Consider the following 20,227-nt stretch of genomic DNA (forward strand, 5'->3'; position numbering starts at 1 on the left):
TAATTTCTCTGGGCCTCAGTTTTCTCATCTACATAGGGTTCTTATGAGGATGAGTACATGTGGCCAGTCTGTACTGGTAGCCAATTCTATTTACATCTGATATTTTATTGTTATGCTACTGCCATAGATAGTGAACAAATTTAGGCTGAGTGGGTCTGCAGTGAAGACAGCCCATATCTTAGCTTTTCCTTTTCAGGCTGACCCATTCTTATGTTTTAACCTATTGCTCTAGTGCTGTCCCTCTCCAGGTGATTAAGTTTAAAGAAAATTATTTCAAGAAATGTGTTGGCTATGGAGCTCAGCATAAGTTAACCAGATATGTATTCTCCAAATGGCAGAAGCCTTTCCTAGAACATAGTTAGAACACAGACCTTATGGATTCTATGTCACCTGCCAGAAAGAGTATATCCAACAAATTTAATCCCTAAATCTCAAAGCTTTAGGCACTTTCCCCCACCAGTCTAAGATTTTTCAGGAGCATGACGGGTGGCCCAGTTCATATAAGCAAAATAATTTACATTCCTGAAAAAAAAATTTATCCATTTTGGTTCTAGTCTCTAATATGATGATGGGTTTGACATATATTAAGACTTATATTCTTGCCAAGTCACATAAGATTAAGTTTTCTGATGTCACTTTAATAGTATTCCAAACTGCATCTTATATATCTGAAGGCATATATAATTGTTTCAGAAGTCTAAATACTAGAGATGGCACGCACACTATCAAACTCTACCCCGAGATAAACTAGAGTAAACAGACTACCTTCTCACATGCTCTATACTGCCTCCAAATTGATATATGTGCTTAAACATACACATACCTACAAAATTAACTATATGACCCTTAAACTAGTCAGTGTCAATTCCCGGGGAAAAAAATTCTTTGCTTATAGTCAGCTGAGAGATCTTTCTCTAGTTAATGAGAAATATTCTAATACTTCTAGAAAATGAAATACAATTCCAATATAAACTATTTTTGAAAAAGTACAACACAGTACAAACTTTTACCACTTTGATATACAACTGATTCTTCTATTTCAGAATACTTTAAAGAAATCTATAATTTTAAAGCAAATCTCAGAAGTTAACCACACCAACGGCAACAAAAAGACTACAGTTTTAACTTCAAAGAGAAAGAGTAGACTGTATCTCTTTAGAAAAATAATTAAAAAAAACTTTCATTCGCTTTCATATTTATTGTTAATTAATGAAGGGGGAAAACAAAGGTATAGAAAAAGAGTGAAAAAGACAAAATTAAAGTAAGGAAGTTATAGCATCAAGAACATAAACACAAAGACACTGAGGCAGAATACAGAGAGTATGTACTGAATTGATACAAAATTGTGAGTGGAGATACTGTAAACATCTTTACATGCATTTGGTGGTAACTAATGGCTGGGGTTCCTTCAAATTCTAAGGATCTATGATGGTGCAACATTTTTATATTCAAGGAACCCATTTTTTTATGGTCTTAAAAAATGTCTGCACCAGGAATCTCCCTCACATCTAGCAAGATCCATCCACATCTGAAAGCATATTAACGTTTACACTGAGAAATATCCAGTTTTATATTGTAACACCTTAAGTTATAGCAAAGATGACCAGGATTGTCTAATTTTAAGAAAGGTCTATATCAGGGGCACCTGGGTGGCTCAGTTGGTTAAGAGTCTGACTCTTGACTTTGGCTCAGGTCGTGATCTCAGGATGAGATCAAGCCCCACATTGGGCTCTGCACTCATCTGCTTGAGATTCTATCTCCTTTTCCCTCTGCCCCTCATCCTGCTTGTGCTCCCATGCTCTCTTTCTAAAATAAATAAATAAATAAAATCTTAAAAAAAAAAGTCTGTATCAGATCATTATAGCAACTTAATCTCAACAAGTATGTAAAGACCAATTTCTTCACTTTCCTTTCCAATGTCAAGTTAAAATAGTTCAAATTATGTTCCGTTCCAACTGAGTTTCAGTCAATGGCAAGCATAGTACTGTACAAAGAGTTATAATAGTTATAACTATAGTTATAATAAAATCTGCTTGGACAGATTAACAATGGTCCTAATAATCACCTATGTATTACACAAAAAATGTACTAGAATCATACACATTGAGAATTTTTAGTTTCCCACAAGACAATTTCATCTATGTTGAAGTACAAATACATGTTTACCCACATGTTTTCAATATTCATGTCCAGCAAGTACACTTAAAAAGATTAAAAAAATTAAGAAGAAATAAATTCTTAAAATATGGTCCAAGAAGGTCAAATGTCTGCAGTTATTTTAAAAGTAGTATGTAACATCTAAAAGGGAAGAAATGATAAAATGGAGCACATTCTAAGAAAGCAAATGATGGTGCATCAGAAAACATTTACTATTCTTAAGAGACAGAACAGAAACTTTCTAAATATTAAAGGTAATGAGGAAATTTGAGAATAAAAATGTTCTGAGAGTCACTTAGGAAAACAGTGCTCTGATGGAAAGGCATGTTGTAGAAAGCATTGGTCTATAATGAGATCTGTTTTGAATTTCATTCTACCATTTAGTTCTATGACAATGAGAAATTTTATTAACTATTTTGGAATTCAATTTCCTTTTTTAAAAAAAATATTTCTAAGTTTCTTTCACCTTTAAAAATTCTCACTCTAGGGAAATGGCACTAATCTAAAATTTTGAGAATCTGGTTTCAATTGCAATTCCTTAGACAAGTTGATTACATTTAATTTTCTTCATCTCTAAAGTAACTTTCACACAAAATCACCTCTAAAGTCTTTTCCAGTTTCTCTACTTATAAAGAGTCATATTATAAAAACAAAACTCAGAATGGTCCCTTAGAAAATAACAAGCACATAGAACCACTCATTAGCTGGATCTGACTATCCTAGGCAGTAAAAAAAAACAAAAAACAAAAAACAAAAAACTTAGCAAAGCCTAAAAGCAGCTCATGGGAGACATCTGCTGCTGAAACTGGGAATTTAGCATGTGTGAGCTACAGGAAATGCAGAGGCAGAAATGAATGTTAATTGGAGAGCAAAGCGCTGTCAGGTTAAAAAGGGAAGAAAAACAGTTTTTCCGAAGCTCAACTTCCTATGTGCAGAATATACACAACAGGCCGCTGATTTATAAGATACGAAATATAAAATCAAGAAGAATTAATAAATGACAACAAGGAAACAAAACAAAGGAAGAGACCATCATGAGTAGGATTGTTTATACAAACCAACCGTTACTAAAGGGACCCCTAGAAAAATATACTTTCCAAATCAAAATTATCTAGCCCTCTGATAAGAATTAAAACAAAACAAAAAACCCTCTCTGGATGGCAATAATACACCCCCCCAACACCCTCCCCCTCCCATCTAAACTCTAGAGCAAAACCAGTGAAAGGTTAGGGTCACAGCTTGGCTAAAATAATACACCAAAAATGGACAGGGAGAACATAGAACTATCCAATGTCTATTTTTACTTCCATTTTTCCCCAACTCAGGAGAGTGATTTTTGGACCAGAAAGATAAAAAGTAATGTTGTAAAGATTGATCAAAATGTAAAACAGGTGAGGGGCACCCAGGGGGCACAGTTGGTTAAGCTGCCGACTCTTGGTTTTGGCTCATGTGATCTCAGGATCATGAGATCAAGCCCTGCATTGGGCTCCCCACTCTGCAGGGAGTCTGCTTCAGATTCTCTCTCACTCTGCCCCTCCCACTTGTGCTTTCTCTCTCAAATAAATAAATAAAATTACAAAAAAAATGCAAAACAGGTGCAAAGACTGGCTGTCTTAAATGAGTTCAACCCTGTAAGCTAAATGAATCACCTCCCTGAAAGAGAACTTGTGCTTGTAATTATGGAACCACTGCTGACAAATTTGAAAAAAAAAAAAAAAAAGAAAATGGCAAAGGTACAAAAAGACTATAAGTGGCTAAATATTCTATGTTCAAAAAGAGAAAGAGGACTCAAGAAACTAAGTGTGGAGTCAATTGCAGATCTTTTTAAAAAAATGTAGAATAGCTTAATGCACATAGGTTTTGTCATACCTTAGAAAAAGAATCCATGAATATCTGACACTTCTATGGATTACTAAACACAATAATAATCACATACCCTATTCTGGAGGTATTAGACGAGTAGATCTGCGTAAATACTGTCTTCAGATTTAGTGAAGGCTCTCTAGTGTCTTTGTGAACAAGCTGAACAAATGAGGGTTAGAGGACAACACAATGAAGGAGGTTAGCGTGTGGTTGAACAACCTTATTCAACAAAACTGACTGGTGTAAGGAGCAACCTGATTACTATGTCATATGGGTCTGTACTTTGCTGTTTTATTCAACATTTTTACCCACAGAGGAGTAAAATATTTTACAGCCTATCTGGATAACTTCTCGATAAATGGAATACCTTCCTATCTAAGATGTTATGAAGAAGTTCCTGTAACCAGTTCACAATGGATATTCAATATTTGTTGAATTATATTGTGACCTTTACAACAAAGGTTCACTCCCAGGAACCTGGGAGAAAATCTACCCCAGAGATTAAAAGGACATGAGTGAGACTCATCTTACTGACTCATCTAACATGTACCTTGGGAACTTATTTTTTTGTATAATTCCATCACAAATGAGCTACAATAATCAGTGTCCAAATAGAGCTAAAAGAAGTACTTTTAATTTGCCTTTGCTGGATTTTTATAGTATCTTAGCTAAAAGAAACAGTGGTACTTGAGATTGGAGATAAACAGTAAGAACTCCAAGAAGTACTACTGCATCTGCTACCACTGTTAGAATGATCACTACTATCATATGCTTAAATAACACTTAGTAGTGCCAGACGCTGTTCTAAGGGCTTTAGATCTTCTTAATTCAGTTACTCATCCAAAAACACACTTTTTTTTTTACCCCAAGATTTATTTGTTTATTTGAGAGAGAGAGAAATAGCACAAGCAGGGGAAAGGGCAGAAGGAGAGGGAGAAGCAGACTCCCGGCTGAGCAGGGAGCCCTACTCAGGACTCAATCCCAGGACCCTAGTATCATGACCGGAGCTGAAATCAAGAGTCTGCCATTTAACTAACTGAACCACCCAGGCACCCCCAAAACACACTTCTTAAAATAGGTACTATTGTTACACCCATTTTACAGTTGAGAAATTGGAGGCTCAAAAAGGCTAACAAGCCCAAAGTCACTCCGCTTGAAGTGGCAGAGCCAGGATTCGATGCCAGCAGATAGGTTTCAGAGTGTCTCCTCTTAATCACAACTATCCTATGCCAAGCGCATAGAATAGTCCAAAATAATTTTCTTAAATAATCTCAAGTCCAAAATAATTTTCTTAAATCTGCAGATTTTTCACCCTTCTGCATTGAAACAAAGGCTATCCTCTTTTATTCTCATTCAAGAGCTTCAAGAACTCTACAACCCTATGTAAGAAACAGCATCCCATTTGAATTACCAATGTGTATGGAAAGAGCAGTACTAAACATGTTATTTGGATTTAAAAATTTAAGCAAATACACAGAACGTTATGAAAAAAACAATAAAGTTGTTTTAGTACTTTTCAAATAGGTTCTTGGTCTCTCAAGACACACTTGCTTCTTTTTCAGATCAACAGTACTAACCTTATGGTAGTGAAGACCAGAAGAATGGTCTTCACTCTGAACCTAGATATATCCCTCAGACATTTAGTTTCTGTTTAGTTACTGACTGTAAAAAAAAAAAAAAAAAAAAGGGACTACAAAGAGAACCAGAAATTAGAAATTATTACCTGAATAGAATGAACCCAAGTGATTCTACTGCTGCCCTCCGGACATCATCATTGACATCACTTACCTAGGAAAAATTTTAAAGGATGATTACATTATACCATGAATTCTATTACTAGAATTAACTGATATGAGAGGCTCACATCATTCAAATATAAATCAGACCTCATTAATATATCACTCTTTAATTAGAATATCATCCCTCAATTTGGAAAAACTCATCTGAAATACTCTATTTCAGGTCTTAGAAGCCTTTTAAGCTTGGTGAAGTTTAAGAATCAGGGCTACTTCTAAAGTTTATTTCAGTTGCACTATGGCTTTTGTGAGCTACACTGAAAATCTAACCATTCCTTCAATGTTGTTTTCAAAAAAGTATGTTCTAAATTCAAGCAAAATACAAACATTTACAATTTACAACATACCACAGGCTGCACTGATAAAAGATAAATTAGTAATAAATACTATGCGATGTGAGTATCTCTGGGAAGAAGATAATAATGGTTCTAAACCTTTTCTGCATGGGAAGATGACCTGAGGTTTACCTTCTCCTGGAACCAAGATGTTAGAAACCTACTAAGTTAAGACATATGTGCAACGTCCATTGTGTTACCAGGCAACATTATTGTTCATAAACTCTGTCTGGATTGGGAAGACTAGGAATGGGAAAAGCCTATTGGAAAACATGGGCACTGCCTTTCGGGTGCAAGGTATCTCTTGTAATAGAGCATGTTCCCTAGGGGTACCTGGAAGCTAAGTTCACAGGCTGTAAAAAGAAGTGGTTTTTATTGTTCACTAGATTTCTCTATCCCGGGGTAACTGCACATACTCACGTGGTCTTGTCCCTTACAAATGAGGGTGCCCTTTGGAGTTGGTTTTCAAAAGTTGCCCTTGAATGATTTTAAGGACCTCTATTTGTACTGACATACTATTATCCTGTTCTATTCCTGGTACTTAGGTTATAGCTGATTGTGTCCAGTGAGTGAGAATCTGAACCTGAGATCACTCATGGTGGTCGTGCAGTGTAGGTGCTGCGCAGCCTAGACATTTGGTGTCCATCTGCAAACTTTTCTTTCCACCTCTACCCTTTCCTTTTAAATCTTGACAGAATGCATCATCGAATCCTACAATGATTTCAAAGGAGACATAATGACATAAGGAAGAGTACTTACAGCAACGTGTAGCAGGCGTCGAATAGCTTTGTTGTTACCCGAGCCACAATAAGCCATGGCTACAGTGTACATTCCAGACCGTCGAAGAATTGGGTCCTAAGAAGAATAATCTACATCAGTCGACAAGTTATCATTTCAAACAGTGACTTCTTACAGTCTAACTGGCACAGCTACAACCACCAGGAAAGTTGGTTTTAGGTAAGAAATTAGACACTTAAGGAGAATGATTTTGTGGTTGGTAATTTTCTAAACGAATGTGGAAATACAGACTCTAATACAGGAGGAATTAACTCCTTTTAATTCCCAATGCTCTATGCAACGTGCCTGCATTGCCGTACACTGACTAGGAAGTATCAACTCAAGTCCAATACCAACACTAACTACTCTCTGATACTCAGCTTCCATTTGTTAAACAAATAACAAAGAAGCTCGCTTCTAATTCTACATTGTAACTCGCTTACTTAATTCTTGAGCACTGAGTGGAACAGATATGGCTTCTGAGAGCTGAGCAAAATAATGAGCAGTTTTATCACTTAACTATTAACAGTGGTTCTTTTTATCATACTACAGAGGACAGCATTAGCTACCACTGACTACCCACCACACAAAATACCACGGTCAAAATAAAATAAAACAAAACAAAAGGCAATGAAAAAAATTCACCCAGATAAATAAGCAGAGAGACTGGCACTGGTTTTTGATGAAAAAACAATGAGGTAAGCTTTTTATCTTATTAAATGATTATGAAGTGATTCCAAATATATTATTTCCAAAAGAAATCAAGAAAAAACAATGAGGTAAACTTTTTATCTCATTAAATGATTATGAAGTGATTCCAAAAATATTAATTTCCAAAAGAAATCAATTTCTAAAGAACTTTTCTGGATCTGCTTATCTGAAAATTATTGATCTGAAGTCTTAATTTAAAATTCTCGGGCGCCTGGGTGACTCAGATGGTTAAAATTCTCAAATTAGTCCTGTTCACCTGTTCTAATCAGTGCTCTCCTTTCCTACATTCTGCTAAGCTTTATAGCTCTTGCAAGGAGTTTCATCAACAAGTGTAGCTAGGTGTTCTGATGGGAACAGAGATAATTTCTAATGAAAGTGTTTCTCTAAATGCTGGCGATAAACGGGGTGTGATGAAGTGCAGGGAGAAAAGGATAAATAATGTATCATCTCACCTTATCACGGCACAGAGATTCAATGAGAGCATCAGCCTCCTCCATCCTCCCATACATTACTAATGCTATGCCAACTGCAAGACCACGCAGAATCTTCTCATGTTGAGTTTCCTGTGCATAGCCGACCATGTCCTCAATAGCCTGGGCATTTTTAGAGCCCAACATAACCAAACCTAGGGCCAGGCCAGCTGCTTCACCTAGTGAGTAAAAAGGAAAACATTAAAAAATAATAATTATGTGTGAAAATCAATAACACATGTCTTATCGGAAGTGGTACTTATTATCATCAACTATCAAAACAACAATTAGCTTCTGGTAGCATTTTTTTCAAACCATCTGATAAAAAGCACATCCATATATTTATAGCTATTTTCCTTTTAAATCTTGACAGAATGCATCATCGAATCCTACAATGATTTCAAAGGAGACATAATGACATTACATTATTCTATGCTATCACCAAGCAGTATAGATAGCTCTGAGATTCAAACAGGTGACTAATAAATTTCTATTTGCAAAACTGTTATACAGACAGATATACAGGATATATCATTTTTTAAAACCTATATATCACAAACCCTATTTCTATGAATTTGACAAATAGGGCAAAATCCACTCCCTTCTACAAGTAATCTATTAGATTTTTAAGAGGCTATAAAATATAAATAGAAAATAAATATTAGTTACATTAGTTAATCCTAAAGATTGTTGTCTCTGGAAAGAATCTCTTACCTGTCACAGCATCATCCTGATAAAGGTTTGTTTTTAGCAAATCATACACATCTTGGCGCGCAGTCCCCATGGCAGCCAAACCAAGGCCAAGACTGCCACCATGTCGAACAATCTAGGGAAAAAGCATGGGCTCTGCTGATTTGGAACACTGTACTTAAAAATCCAAGTTTTTATTCTGATTTAAAAATATATTGTGATATTAAATATGTAGAGCAGTTGACCTAGTGAGAATGATCAAAGTATTTGAGAACCAGAGAGTCAGTGGTAACCTCAGCAATTTCAATTTCAAAAGAATGGTGCTTGCTGATGCAAAATAATAGCAAGTTGAGAAGTGAATGAAAGATAAGAAAATGGAGGGAGAGGGTACAGCTCTCTTTCAGTAAGTTTACATGAGAAGTGGAGGAATACGGTAACCAAGAGGGAGAAACAAGGGTCAAAGAAAGATTTTTTTTAGGATAGGTGAGACCTGAATATGCTTATAGGCTGAGGGGAAGGAGCCTGAAGAGAGGAGAAAAGGGTATCTAATAGAACACGGTTATAAAGAAGTGGGGGAAAAAATGGGGTCAAGGGCAAAAGTTGGTCTTTATTTCAAAAGAGGGGCACTTTAGTAGTCATGTGTCATTTTTGAGTGCAGTCTCCTTTTATAGGTGACAGCACCCCAATCTTGCTTGGAAAATACTCCTCTCCCATTGGCTAATCTTGGTGAGACTGCCATTTAATAAGCACCCACCTTCCCCTACCCAAAGTGGACTGTGACCCAAAACAGACCACTTGGATGCTCTTTCTCTGAAATTATAATCTTTTTACAGTGAAATGACCCAAAAGCATTTCAAGTTCATTCATCCTGACAGCAGGGCCTAGACAGACAATACCATTAGTTCCTGTTATCTAGATCCCTAGAACTGCCCTGGCTCTTAACTTTTACGAGAATTCGTTTATCCTCTTTTCCTTTCATTATATAAGCTACTTCCGATAAACTCCTTGTGTTAAGTCAATCAGTGGAAGTTTCTATCGCTGGCAACCAAAGACCTTTGTCCGGTAAGAAAATTTTTACCTGAGACCAGAGGAAATGAGCCAAAGATATAAATAAATGTACATAGTATCTGTGGATGAGGAGCTCATTAGCTAAGACAGATGATCCTACTGGCCTCAGTCTTTTCACTGAAATAGAAGGACAATGTCTGGCTTACTTAGCCACTCTCCTAATAGCCTTCTAAAAAAGAGTCTAACATAAAAGCTAAAGTCTAAAATCCTATTTCAAGGTTCCGTAAAGTAAAAGCAATCTGCTTAATAAGTTTTTCCAAAAGAATTACATTTAAAAATTATAAAATAGCAAATAACCAAGAATTCTGGTTCCTTAGAGTTATGCATTTCTTTGGGACTTAGTTTCCTATAAAATAACAAAATTAGACTAAATGATCACTAAGATCACTTATAGTTATAACATTCCAAGACTCCTAAGTGTGGAAATACAATACATATTTTACAAATATATGGTACTTTATTTTGCTTGTCACATACAAGGTTTAAAGGACTGAGAAGCACAATTTTTTTTTTTTTTAAAGATTTTATTTATTTGAGAGAGAGAGAATGAGAGACAGAGAGCACGAGAGGGAACAGGGTCAGAGGGAGAAGCAGACTCCCCGCTGAGCAGGGAGCCGATGTGGGACTCGATCCCGGGACTCCAGGATCATGACCTGAGCCGGAGGCAGTCGCCTAACCAACTGAGCCACCCAGGCGCCCAGCACAATTTTAGTTTATAGAGAAGGAAAGAAAATTATCTTAAAAAATAATTCTTTAAAAATAGTTCTATTTTTGGAGTTTCAAAATCCTACAAAATTTCTATTCACTAAAATAATTTAGCAAACATAGTGTTTTCCTGGACTCTTAAGTAACAGAAATTAGTTTTTCATTCAAATACTTACATCATTGCTGGCATTCTTAAGCTGGTTAAGTAGATAGTCAATTATATCTCCACCATGATTGGCATGAATGAGACCTAGGGCATAGAGACCTCCACCTTCCTGATAGGCTGATCCAGGAGAGGTGTCCTTGGGAAGATATGTTGCCATTAACTGTAACGCTTCCTTCTCATGACCCTATAAATTTGAACCACAACAGAGGTGTAAGAGAAAGTGAGAGAAAAAATATATATTTTCTATGACTACTGTCTTCTCTCCAGAAAATTCACTTTCTAAAAGAGGAGGAAGTGGATCTCTTCTCTCCCCTAGACAACTTTGTAACTCAAATGAGAGGAGAATTTTAAAAGATCCAATCACATCCTTGTTAGAAACAAATGCTTCAATTTTTTCCCTCGTTTTACAACATTTCTCCAAATTCATCTTAGACTATGCAAATAACTTATTTCAATTCATCCTTTGAGAAATGTCTTAGTCTTCACAGGAAAAGAATTTCCACCTTTTATTAAAACCAAACACATAGGTATTTTAATTTCTTATTTACTTTATTCTTTCCTATAAGAGGACTGATCTGATTTACCAAAATGTCCCTGTGAAGGAATTTCATAAACTCTTATTCTTTTAACTCCAAAAAAAATTGCTTCTGTTCATACTGACCAGTATATATTACCTTATGGATTACACCCAGACTGGCTGTAGCTGTAAATTTTGCCCAGTTAGTGGCCCTAGCCAACCATTCCAAGTTATCTCTGTAAGAAAAGAAAATTCAGCAATACTATTGAAATGAATTCCATAAAGCTTTTTATAACACTAAAGTCAAAGCATTAAAATTTTACCTTGAACTATTGCAAATCATTTTACTTTATGGAGCTCAAGTTACTGCTGATTCTAGTTTACCTCTGAAGTTCTTAGTCTTCTGAAGACTTTAAAAAAATGCATGTCAATTCATTATGAACAAAAGCAGAATTATATTAATGTGTTTCATGCAAAAGCATATATTCAAGTCAACTAATAAAAGGAATTAATTTTACCTTAAAACAAGCAGACATATGCAATAAAAAATGTATAGGGGCACCTAGGTGGCTCAGTCAGTTGAGTGTCTGACTCTTGATTTCAGCTCAGGTCATGACCTCAGGGTTGTGGGACTGAGCCCCGAGTTGGGCTCTGTGCTCAGCAGAGAGTCTGTCTGGGATTCCCTCTCTCCCCACTTTGTCCCTCCCCCCACTTGTGCCCGCATGCACGCGCGCTCTCTCTAAAATAATAAGTAAATGCATCTTTGGAAAAAAAATGTATAAAATAACGAAAACAAAATTTAAAATTCAGGACAGGCAGGCAAAGGAAACTCTCCACATCCATGTAACAATGTCAACAGAGTCCCTATTAAAGATGATTTTAAACCAAAGTGGAAACCTTCAAGTATATTTACCTAAGAAACTGGTCACTGGTAGTCCCACAATGCATAAAAGAGTTTGCTATAACGGTTGCTGTATGACATACAGAATTCCGTACTGCATCCTACAAAAACAAATAATTTTTATCATGACAAAGTATTTATGCATATGCAAGGCTGCATGCAGACATACAATCAGAGGCCCTGGTTTGTAAAGAAAGTATTAATAAACTGAACTGATGATATTTAAACCATGGATCTTGGATATTTCTTTATAAAGATTAAATAGGTAGTTTATAAAAACAATCAAGTCAGAGTCTTATCTGTGGTCTTGAGATCAGCAGATTTTAGGCAGAAGTTCAGGTAGTAGATTTTCTATTTCTGAATAGTTTAATTTGCCATTTCTCTTCAGTATCTCGTCTACGGCCTCCAAGGTATTAGAGTAACCTGAAGAGCAGTCCTGCCTCTTCTCGCTCTGCACCTCTGACAGTCACCAAAGTGATTTTAATTTTAATGAAACTGTATTATAAAGATTAGCTTCAAATAATTGTTATAAATACACATTGTGTAATTCTGTGTCCATCTGCCATTTGTAATTATTAGAAGTTTGAGAAGTACGATTACATGTTTCAGTCAATCAGCGATGTACTAATGAAATAATACATAGCTATAAAAGAATAAATGACCATCAAAGGGTACTGGGTAGTTGAGGCAGGAAAATGAAGATTTTTCATACTATAAATCTTTTCATATTAAAACATTTTTTGAACCAGATAAATATATTACTTGGTTAGAGATTAACATTAATACTAGTAATTGTTAGGATTGATATCTCAGCAAAGGTTATACAATATCAACATAAGAACCTCTGCACTCAAGGAATTTGCAGTTCAATGGGGAAAAAAGACATATAAACTATATTAATGTTCTGATCATGTCATTTGTCCAAGTGCTACACACACACATAGATATATATATAAATAAAAAGGTAACTAAAAAAATGAAAATAAAACAAAACACCACTAAACTTCCCAATGAAGGTGAACACAAAAACAGGAGCTCAATCAATATTAATTCCCTTTCTTCTCAACAAGTTCGTCCTTTGTTATTTTTTTAAAAAGTTATTTTCTTGATCAAAATAAAATGCAACAAAGTATTCAATAAGAAATAAGTATTTATATTAATATTCAACAAAGAAATAAATACAAAAAGAAAGCCTCCCTTATAAATGAATTTCCTACCTTTGTGTTTTTTAGAATCATGAGATCTGTGTTATTGTTTCGTATTAAAAACTGTAGATGTAACTCAATAGCCATTTCACCACTTAAAATTTTAATCATTTTCAAAGTCTGGTCCTTGGGCTCTGGACTCTGCCAAAATAAATAAACAAACAAGAATGAAAATTCATATATTACTGAAATCCACTAAGCCAACTGTATTTTAACAGCCCTAGACCAGTGAAATTCACAGTCCATACACAAAGCAAAACTTGTATTTTAATAGTAGGATCTAGAAAACTCATGTATCATTTATTTGAGAGAAAGAATGATTTATTTCTTTAATAGCTACCATTGAGATAATGATACCAGTTTGATGGAAGAATGCAATTCATTCTGAACAAGCTTCCAATGTAAAACATTTTAATATTAAAAAAAAAAACCCAAAATGTAAAATAACTGATTACTGATGATATGCAAGGAAAACTCTTTTATACAGAACCAATCATAGTTAAGGTGAGAAACTCCCTACTCCAAACTAGAAAATCAAAAGCACATTTAATCAACACATATATATGATCTCATGAACTAACAAGCCATCCAAGTAAAGAACAGTTGAAGTTTACAGACCTGAGTATCAAAAGTCTTGCAGGAGGAAACATTTATATGCAACAGAGTACTGTTCTAATACTTACCCCATTCTTCCACTCACCATGAATATTAAAAACAACAAACTAAAGTGCCCCCCCCACGATAAGTTGCCATTTTATTTGTTAGAGGCCATACTTTCTTCTCACCCTGTGACAAGTAATTCAGTTATTCTAGATAAGAGTTCAATCTTTTATAAGCATCTAAAGATTTGATTTCTTCTAAGTTAAATGCTTTCTAGGGTCAGTCCTTAAAATTTTACTTTTTTACAGAAGATCTATTTTTATAAAATGACTCTGGTATTAAACCTAATATTAAACCTCTATAAAGGCAAATATATAACACTATAAATTAACTTACAATATACTGTGGGAATATATGTTTAATGATAACCTCAACTTCAAAAAACACACTTACCACTTCTGGCGTCTTTCCTACAAGCACACTACCTGTCTTTTCTTCTGTTTCCATTGACTCACTGAAATGAAGAGAACCAACAGTTACTAATCTGATAAATCTTTTCTGAATAGTATGTATGGGTGACTTGTTATCAAAATGAAGGCCTGAATCATGTTCAAATTAAATGTTTTGCAAGGAAAAAATACTTAATTACTTAAGTATTTCCCTTAAGAAACACACAAGATTCTATTAAGATGGAGGCAGCCCATGATTTAATTTCTTCCAAATAAATTCATAAAACCACACAAAGCAACTAACCAGGTTAGCATGGACAACAAATACAACAAAACCAGTTGAGAAAGCATCCCCCAAACTCCCAAAACACAGTCAGGTAGAGATACACCGTCACCAGCTACACCAGTTTGAAGTGAAGCAGTTGGGGCCCCAACAGCTCTTAAAACCAACACTCCCTTCTCGTCAAAGCACTTCACTGAGGAGAAAATGCTGGCACAGAATCCAAATTAATATGGTAGAAACAAAGCAAAAAGAAAGCCCAAATAAAAGTGAGAAAGTAAACCAAGTTAGGAGGTCTCAGATCATAAGCCACCATTTTGTTTCAAACTCTATTAACACAACAGAAGAGGAAGATATAGAGAGCAGTGAAATCAGAAAAACTATCCTAAATAAGCTTCCTTGCAAAAATTTAGGAAAACTAATTTCAGTAAACATAAGCAAAGACAAGGATCAAAGTAAAATTCCATACGATAATAGAAAAGAAAATTATGGGGCGCCTGAGTGGCTTAGTCAGTTAAGCGTCCAACTCTTGATTTTTGGCTCAGGTCATGACCTCAGGGTTGTGAGATCAAGCCCCATGTCAGGCTCTGTGCTGAGTGTGGAGCCTGCTTAGGATTCTCTCTTTCCCTCTCCCTCTGCCCCTCCCCACCCCCACTACCCTGCTGATGTTCTCGCTCTAAAAAAAAAAAAAAAAAAAAAAGCAAGATTATTTCAAAAGAGGTAAAAAACATTAAGAAAATGACATAAGATATAAAAGAATAAAACATATCAGAATTAGGAAACTCAGAAATGAAATAATCAAACTAAGGAAAAATTAGAAATGAAGAAAAATAATAATTTCAGAAGATTAACTCAGAGGGGCAAATAAACACAACATGAATAAAGGACAAGAAAGAAAAATTTTAAATTAAGAAATAAACCAAATTATTCCCCAAGATCAGGAATGAAGGGTGTTCACTCTAAGGTCTACTGAATAACACTGGAAATCCTAGCCAATGCAGAAAAACAAAGGGGGGAAAAGGCATGAAAGTTATAAAGGAAGAAGTAAAATTGTTTCTATTCAGATGATGTGATTCCTATGTAGAAAATTCTATAGAAGGATCTATAAAAAAAAACTTACTAGACCTAATAAGTGATTTAAGCAAGGTTGTGGGATTCAACATTAATATAAAAAAAATCAATTGTATTTCTACATATTAGCAACAATTAGAAATTGAAATTTAACATAGCACTTACATCAAAAAATACACCTAGGAATGAATTTAAGAAAAAAATGTACAAAATCTCTGATCTATAAAATACTGCTGAGAAAAATTAAAGAAAATCTAAATAAATGAAGAACAATACTATGCTTATGGATTATAAAACCAATATTGTTAAGGGTTTCAACTTGTTCCAAACTGAAGAGATTCAACACAATCCCAATCAGAATCCTCCCAGATTTACAGAAACGCAAGAGACCCAAAACAATCTTGGCAGTGAGAGGGAGAGGAGGAGAGGAGGGAGGTCAAAACTTTAGGTCTTCCATTGACTTAATTTCAAGACTATAAACTTCAGTAATAAAGATATTGTGGTTCTGGTATAAGGAAAGACAAATAGTTAAATAGAAAAGAACAGAGAAATCTATCAACATATCACTTGTCAAAGGCCCCAAGGCAATTCAATAGGGAAAGGACAGTCTTTTAAACAAATGGTAATGGAACTACTAAACATGCATGTATTTAAATAAACTCTACTCCTACTTCACACCACATACAAAGGGTTAAGCTGAGCTATACCACATACCTAAACATAAAACCTAAAACTATATAGCTTCTAGAAAAAAGTGTGGCAGAATATCTTTACAACCATGAGGTTGGCAAAGAATTTCTTAGATTGGAATACATAATGGAAAACTGGATTATCAAAAATAAAAACTTTCATTCATCAAAAAATACCACCAATAAAATGAAAAGATAAGCCAAAGACTGGGAGAAAATATTAACAATATATCTGACAAATTCCTTTATTAAATTTATAACATGGGCGCCTGGGTGGCTCAGTCGGTTAAGCGTCTGCCTTAAAACATTTCCAGTTTTTTGTACTTCTATTAAAACTAAATATACATTTATTTTAGGCTAATACAGTATTAGTTTTTATTTTCCTGTTTTTTTCTTACATATTTATACCACTTATTAAAAATATTTAAATATGTCTTTGTTATGGGGTGCCTGGGTGGCTCAGTCAGTTAAGTGTCCAACTCTTCAGTTCAGGTCATGACCTCAGGGTTCTTGGATGGAGCCCTACATAGGGCTCCCCGCTCAGCAGGGAGTCTGCTTCTTCCTCTGGCTTGTGCTCTTTCTCGCAGGGAGCCCGCTTCTCCCTCTGGCTTATACTCTCTCTCTCAAATAAATCTTTAAAAAAAATTGTAACAAAACATTTTACCACTAGAATGAGTAATATTAAAGAAACTGATAACATCTAATGTTGGCAAACAAACAAATGGAATGCTAACACGTTTCTGCTGGGAGGGTAAACCACTGGAAAATAGTCTGGCAGATTCCTACCAAATTAAACATATATACTCTGTGACCTAGCTATTCTAATCCTATGTATTTACCCAAGAGAAATGAAAACATCTGTTCACAAAAAGACTTGTACAGGAATGTTCCTAATAGTCCTGTTCTGAAACAACCCAAATGTCCATCAATATAAGAATGAATAAACAAACTAGTATATTCATACAATGAAATGCTGCTCAATAATGAAAAGGAGTAAGTTACTGATTCACCCAAAAAAACCGATATACATCACAAACATGTTGAGCAAAAGAAGCAGAAGCAAAAGAATACACACTATATGATACATTTTTTTAAAGATTTTTAATTTATTTATTAGAGAGAGAGAGAGAATGGTAGAGAGAGAGAGCGTGAGAGGGAAGGAGGTCAGAGGGAGAGGCAGACTCCCTGCTGAGCAGGGAGCCCGATGCAGGACTCGATCCTGGGACTCCAGGATCATGACCTGAGCCAAAGGCAGTCGCTTAACCAACTAAGCCACCCAGACACCCTATATGATACATTTTTATGAAGTTCAGGAACTGGCAAAACTAATCTCTGTTGATAGAAATCAAACCAGTGGTTGCCTCAGGGGCAAGGGGTTGACCTCGAAGGGCAGAGAGGAAGTTGCTGGGATAATAACAGAGGTGATGGTTATATGGGTGTTTATTTGGTCAGAACTCATTGAACTGTATCATCACGATATGTGCATTTTATAATATTTTCGTTATTATTCCATTAAAAGAAAGAACTGAAGAGCTGAAAAGGATTAAAAGTGAGAAATACAGAAGAACAGAAGACGGGCAAAGAAAATCTAACTTACATATAACAACAGGCCCCCAAAAAGAAAAATAAAGGGAAGAAAACAAAAACTAAAATTCAAGAAAACCTTACTGAGGCACGACTATTTCTGGTGTTTTTAGGACAAGTTAGAAGGTCGGTGAAATCTGAAAGCAGTAAGTAAAGAAGACAGTAGCAAGAGATGAGTTGAGGGGTATGGAGGGGACAGATCATGTATGACCTTGCAGGCTATGCTCGAGACTTAGAATTTTATATGAAATGTGTTTGTAAAGTGCTGGAGGCTGAGAGGGTGGTGACATTTAGGTTTCAGAAAAATAACTCTCACTGCTGTGTAAACAACTTTAAAAGGAAAAAGGTGGCATAACACTTTTTTTTTTTTTTTTGAGAGAGAGAGAATCTTAAGCAGGCTCCACACCCAGCATGGAACCCAACAAGGGGCTCAATCTCACGACTCTGAGATCATGACCTGAACTGAAGTGAAGAGTTGGACACTTAACTGAGTCACCCAGGTGCCCCATAACAAAGACACATTTAAATATTTTTAATAAGTGGCCTAAATATGTTAAGAAAAACCAGGAAAATAAAAACTAATACTGTATTAGCCTAAAATAAATATATATTTAGTTTTAATAAAAGTACAAAAAGCTAGAAATGTTTTTTACTTTCCAAATATCTAAAATCTAGCCCCCCTAACCCATCTGAGATTTTTTTTTTTTAAAGGAGGCTCCACGCTGGGTGTGGAGCCCAGTGTGGGGCTTGAACTCATGACCCTGAGATCAAGACCTAAGCTGAGTTCAGGAATCAGATGCTTAACCAAATAAGCCACCAAGGTGCCCCACCCATCTGAAAATTTTAATTTACTTGGTTAGACAGCATATATGCAATTGGCCCTCCCTATCAATCACTTCCATTTCTTTCTAGAAAGGTCCCTGTCTTTGGTATTCTTTAATGTGCCCAGCAAAGTGCAAAACAGCAGAGCAATAGCCTTAGTTAAGACTTTACAACTGAGAAAGCTAATTATGAAATTAATTCTTAGACTATGTGATCCATGAGAATATTCCACCTATTTGCAAAATGAAATAAAGATTGTTCAATTAGTTCTGATGCAGAAAAAGATACTTATACCTGTCTTTCTCTGATCCTGGAACAGTACCCGTATTGGTGGATCCAGGCACAGAAGCAATAGGGGTGCCAACAGTTCGAAGATTCTGGATTACAGATGACAAAAACTGCTGGCTAGCACTTTCATACAAATCAAAACAAATCTGATAAGCCATCAGGAGGTTGTCTTCCTTTACCAGTTTTTCTAAGATATCACTCACAGCCTGAGGATCATCTAAGAAAATTAAGCACTGAAATGCAGATAAAGAACAATTACATAATAATTGAAAACTGTGTCTATAAAATACTTAGCGATAAACAGTTAATAATATAGGTAGGAAATCTTAAAATATAAGCACAGGCAAACTGGGGCAGATGAACTGTTCTAGCACTCCATTTCTTTCTTTTAAAAAAAAATTAATTTAAAATTTTAATTCCAGTTCTAGCACTCCATTTCTGATCCTGGCACTAGACAAAGTTTTCCTGAAAATGGCATTTGATTGTGCCTGGCAATTACTAGTACTCAATAACGGTAGGTGAGTGACTCTTGGCTTCTTCAAATCTTATCTGTATTTTATTATCAAGTCCTCCTTAATTTGAATTTTCTGCTTAACCATAAATTGTAGGAGTCATTCATTCATTTAACACACATTGTATCATGCTGGGCCAGGATAAAAGGCACTAAAATGACCATTTTGACGTATTTCTCTTATCACTCTTACGATCTGTCATGTTTTAACAAAACTATCCAATAAATTTAGGATTTTTATTTTTTAAGAATTCAATTTAAATTTTGTTTCCTTGAAGTAGCAAATAGCTAATTTCAAAATGAACACATTAATCAAAATTATTACACATTAAGAATAGAAAATAATGAAAACAAAATAAATGACCAATAACAGGGGAATTGTTAAGTAAGGCAAAGTACATCTACTAAATGACTACCGTACAATTAAGAAAGAGTTGGAACAAGAGTTTGTGAAGACTTAGAACATGGAAAAATGCTAAAATTGGAAGGACGTATATAACTGATACTGTTTGCCTCCAGAGAAAGGAACTTAGGAGTCAAAGGAAAGGAGTGGAAAGAATTTTTTCACTGTA

General features: G+C 35.2%; 1 protein-coding gene across 2 annotated transcripts in view; it reads right to left on the reverse strand.

The window, feature by feature from the left end:
- The window catches only part of PSMD1 (proteasome 26S subunit, non-ATPase 1), an 89,085-nt gene that overhangs the window by 55,745 nt on the left and 13,113 nt on the right, over positions 1-20,227 (reverse strand). For both annotated transcript variants that reach the window (XM_025889791.2, XM_073877391.1), the window contains exons 7-16: positions 19,151-19,377; positions 14,415-14,475; positions 13,374-13,502; positions 12,169-12,257; positions 11,413-11,491; positions 10,749-10,922; positions 8,824-8,935; positions 8,092-8,288; positions 6,911-7,006; positions 5,744-5,808 (exon numbers count right to left, since the gene is read on the reverse strand). In XM_025889791.2, coding sequence (XP_025745576.1) covers positions 5,744-5,808; positions 6,911-7,006; positions 8,092-8,288; positions 8,824-8,935; positions 10,749-10,922; positions 11,413-11,491; positions 12,169-12,257; positions 13,374-13,502; positions 14,415-14,475; positions 19,151-19,377 — 1,229 coding nt within the window. The remainder of the gene's footprint in view (positions 1-5,743; positions 5,809-6,910; positions 7,007-8,091; positions 8,289-8,823; positions 8,936-10,748; positions 10,923-11,412; positions 11,492-12,168; positions 12,258-13,373; positions 13,503-14,414; positions 14,476-19,150; positions 19,378-20,227) is intronic.

Source organism: Callorhinus ursinus, unplaced genomic scaffold (genome assembly GCF_003265705.2).
Source record: "Callorhinus ursinus isolate GAN/ISIS: 27379988/994484 unplaced genomic scaffold, GSC_fseal_2.0 scaffold2, whole genome shotgun sequence".
Lineage (NCBI taxonomy): Eukaryota > Metazoa > Chordata > Mammalia > Carnivora > Otariidae > Callorhinus > Callorhinus ursinus.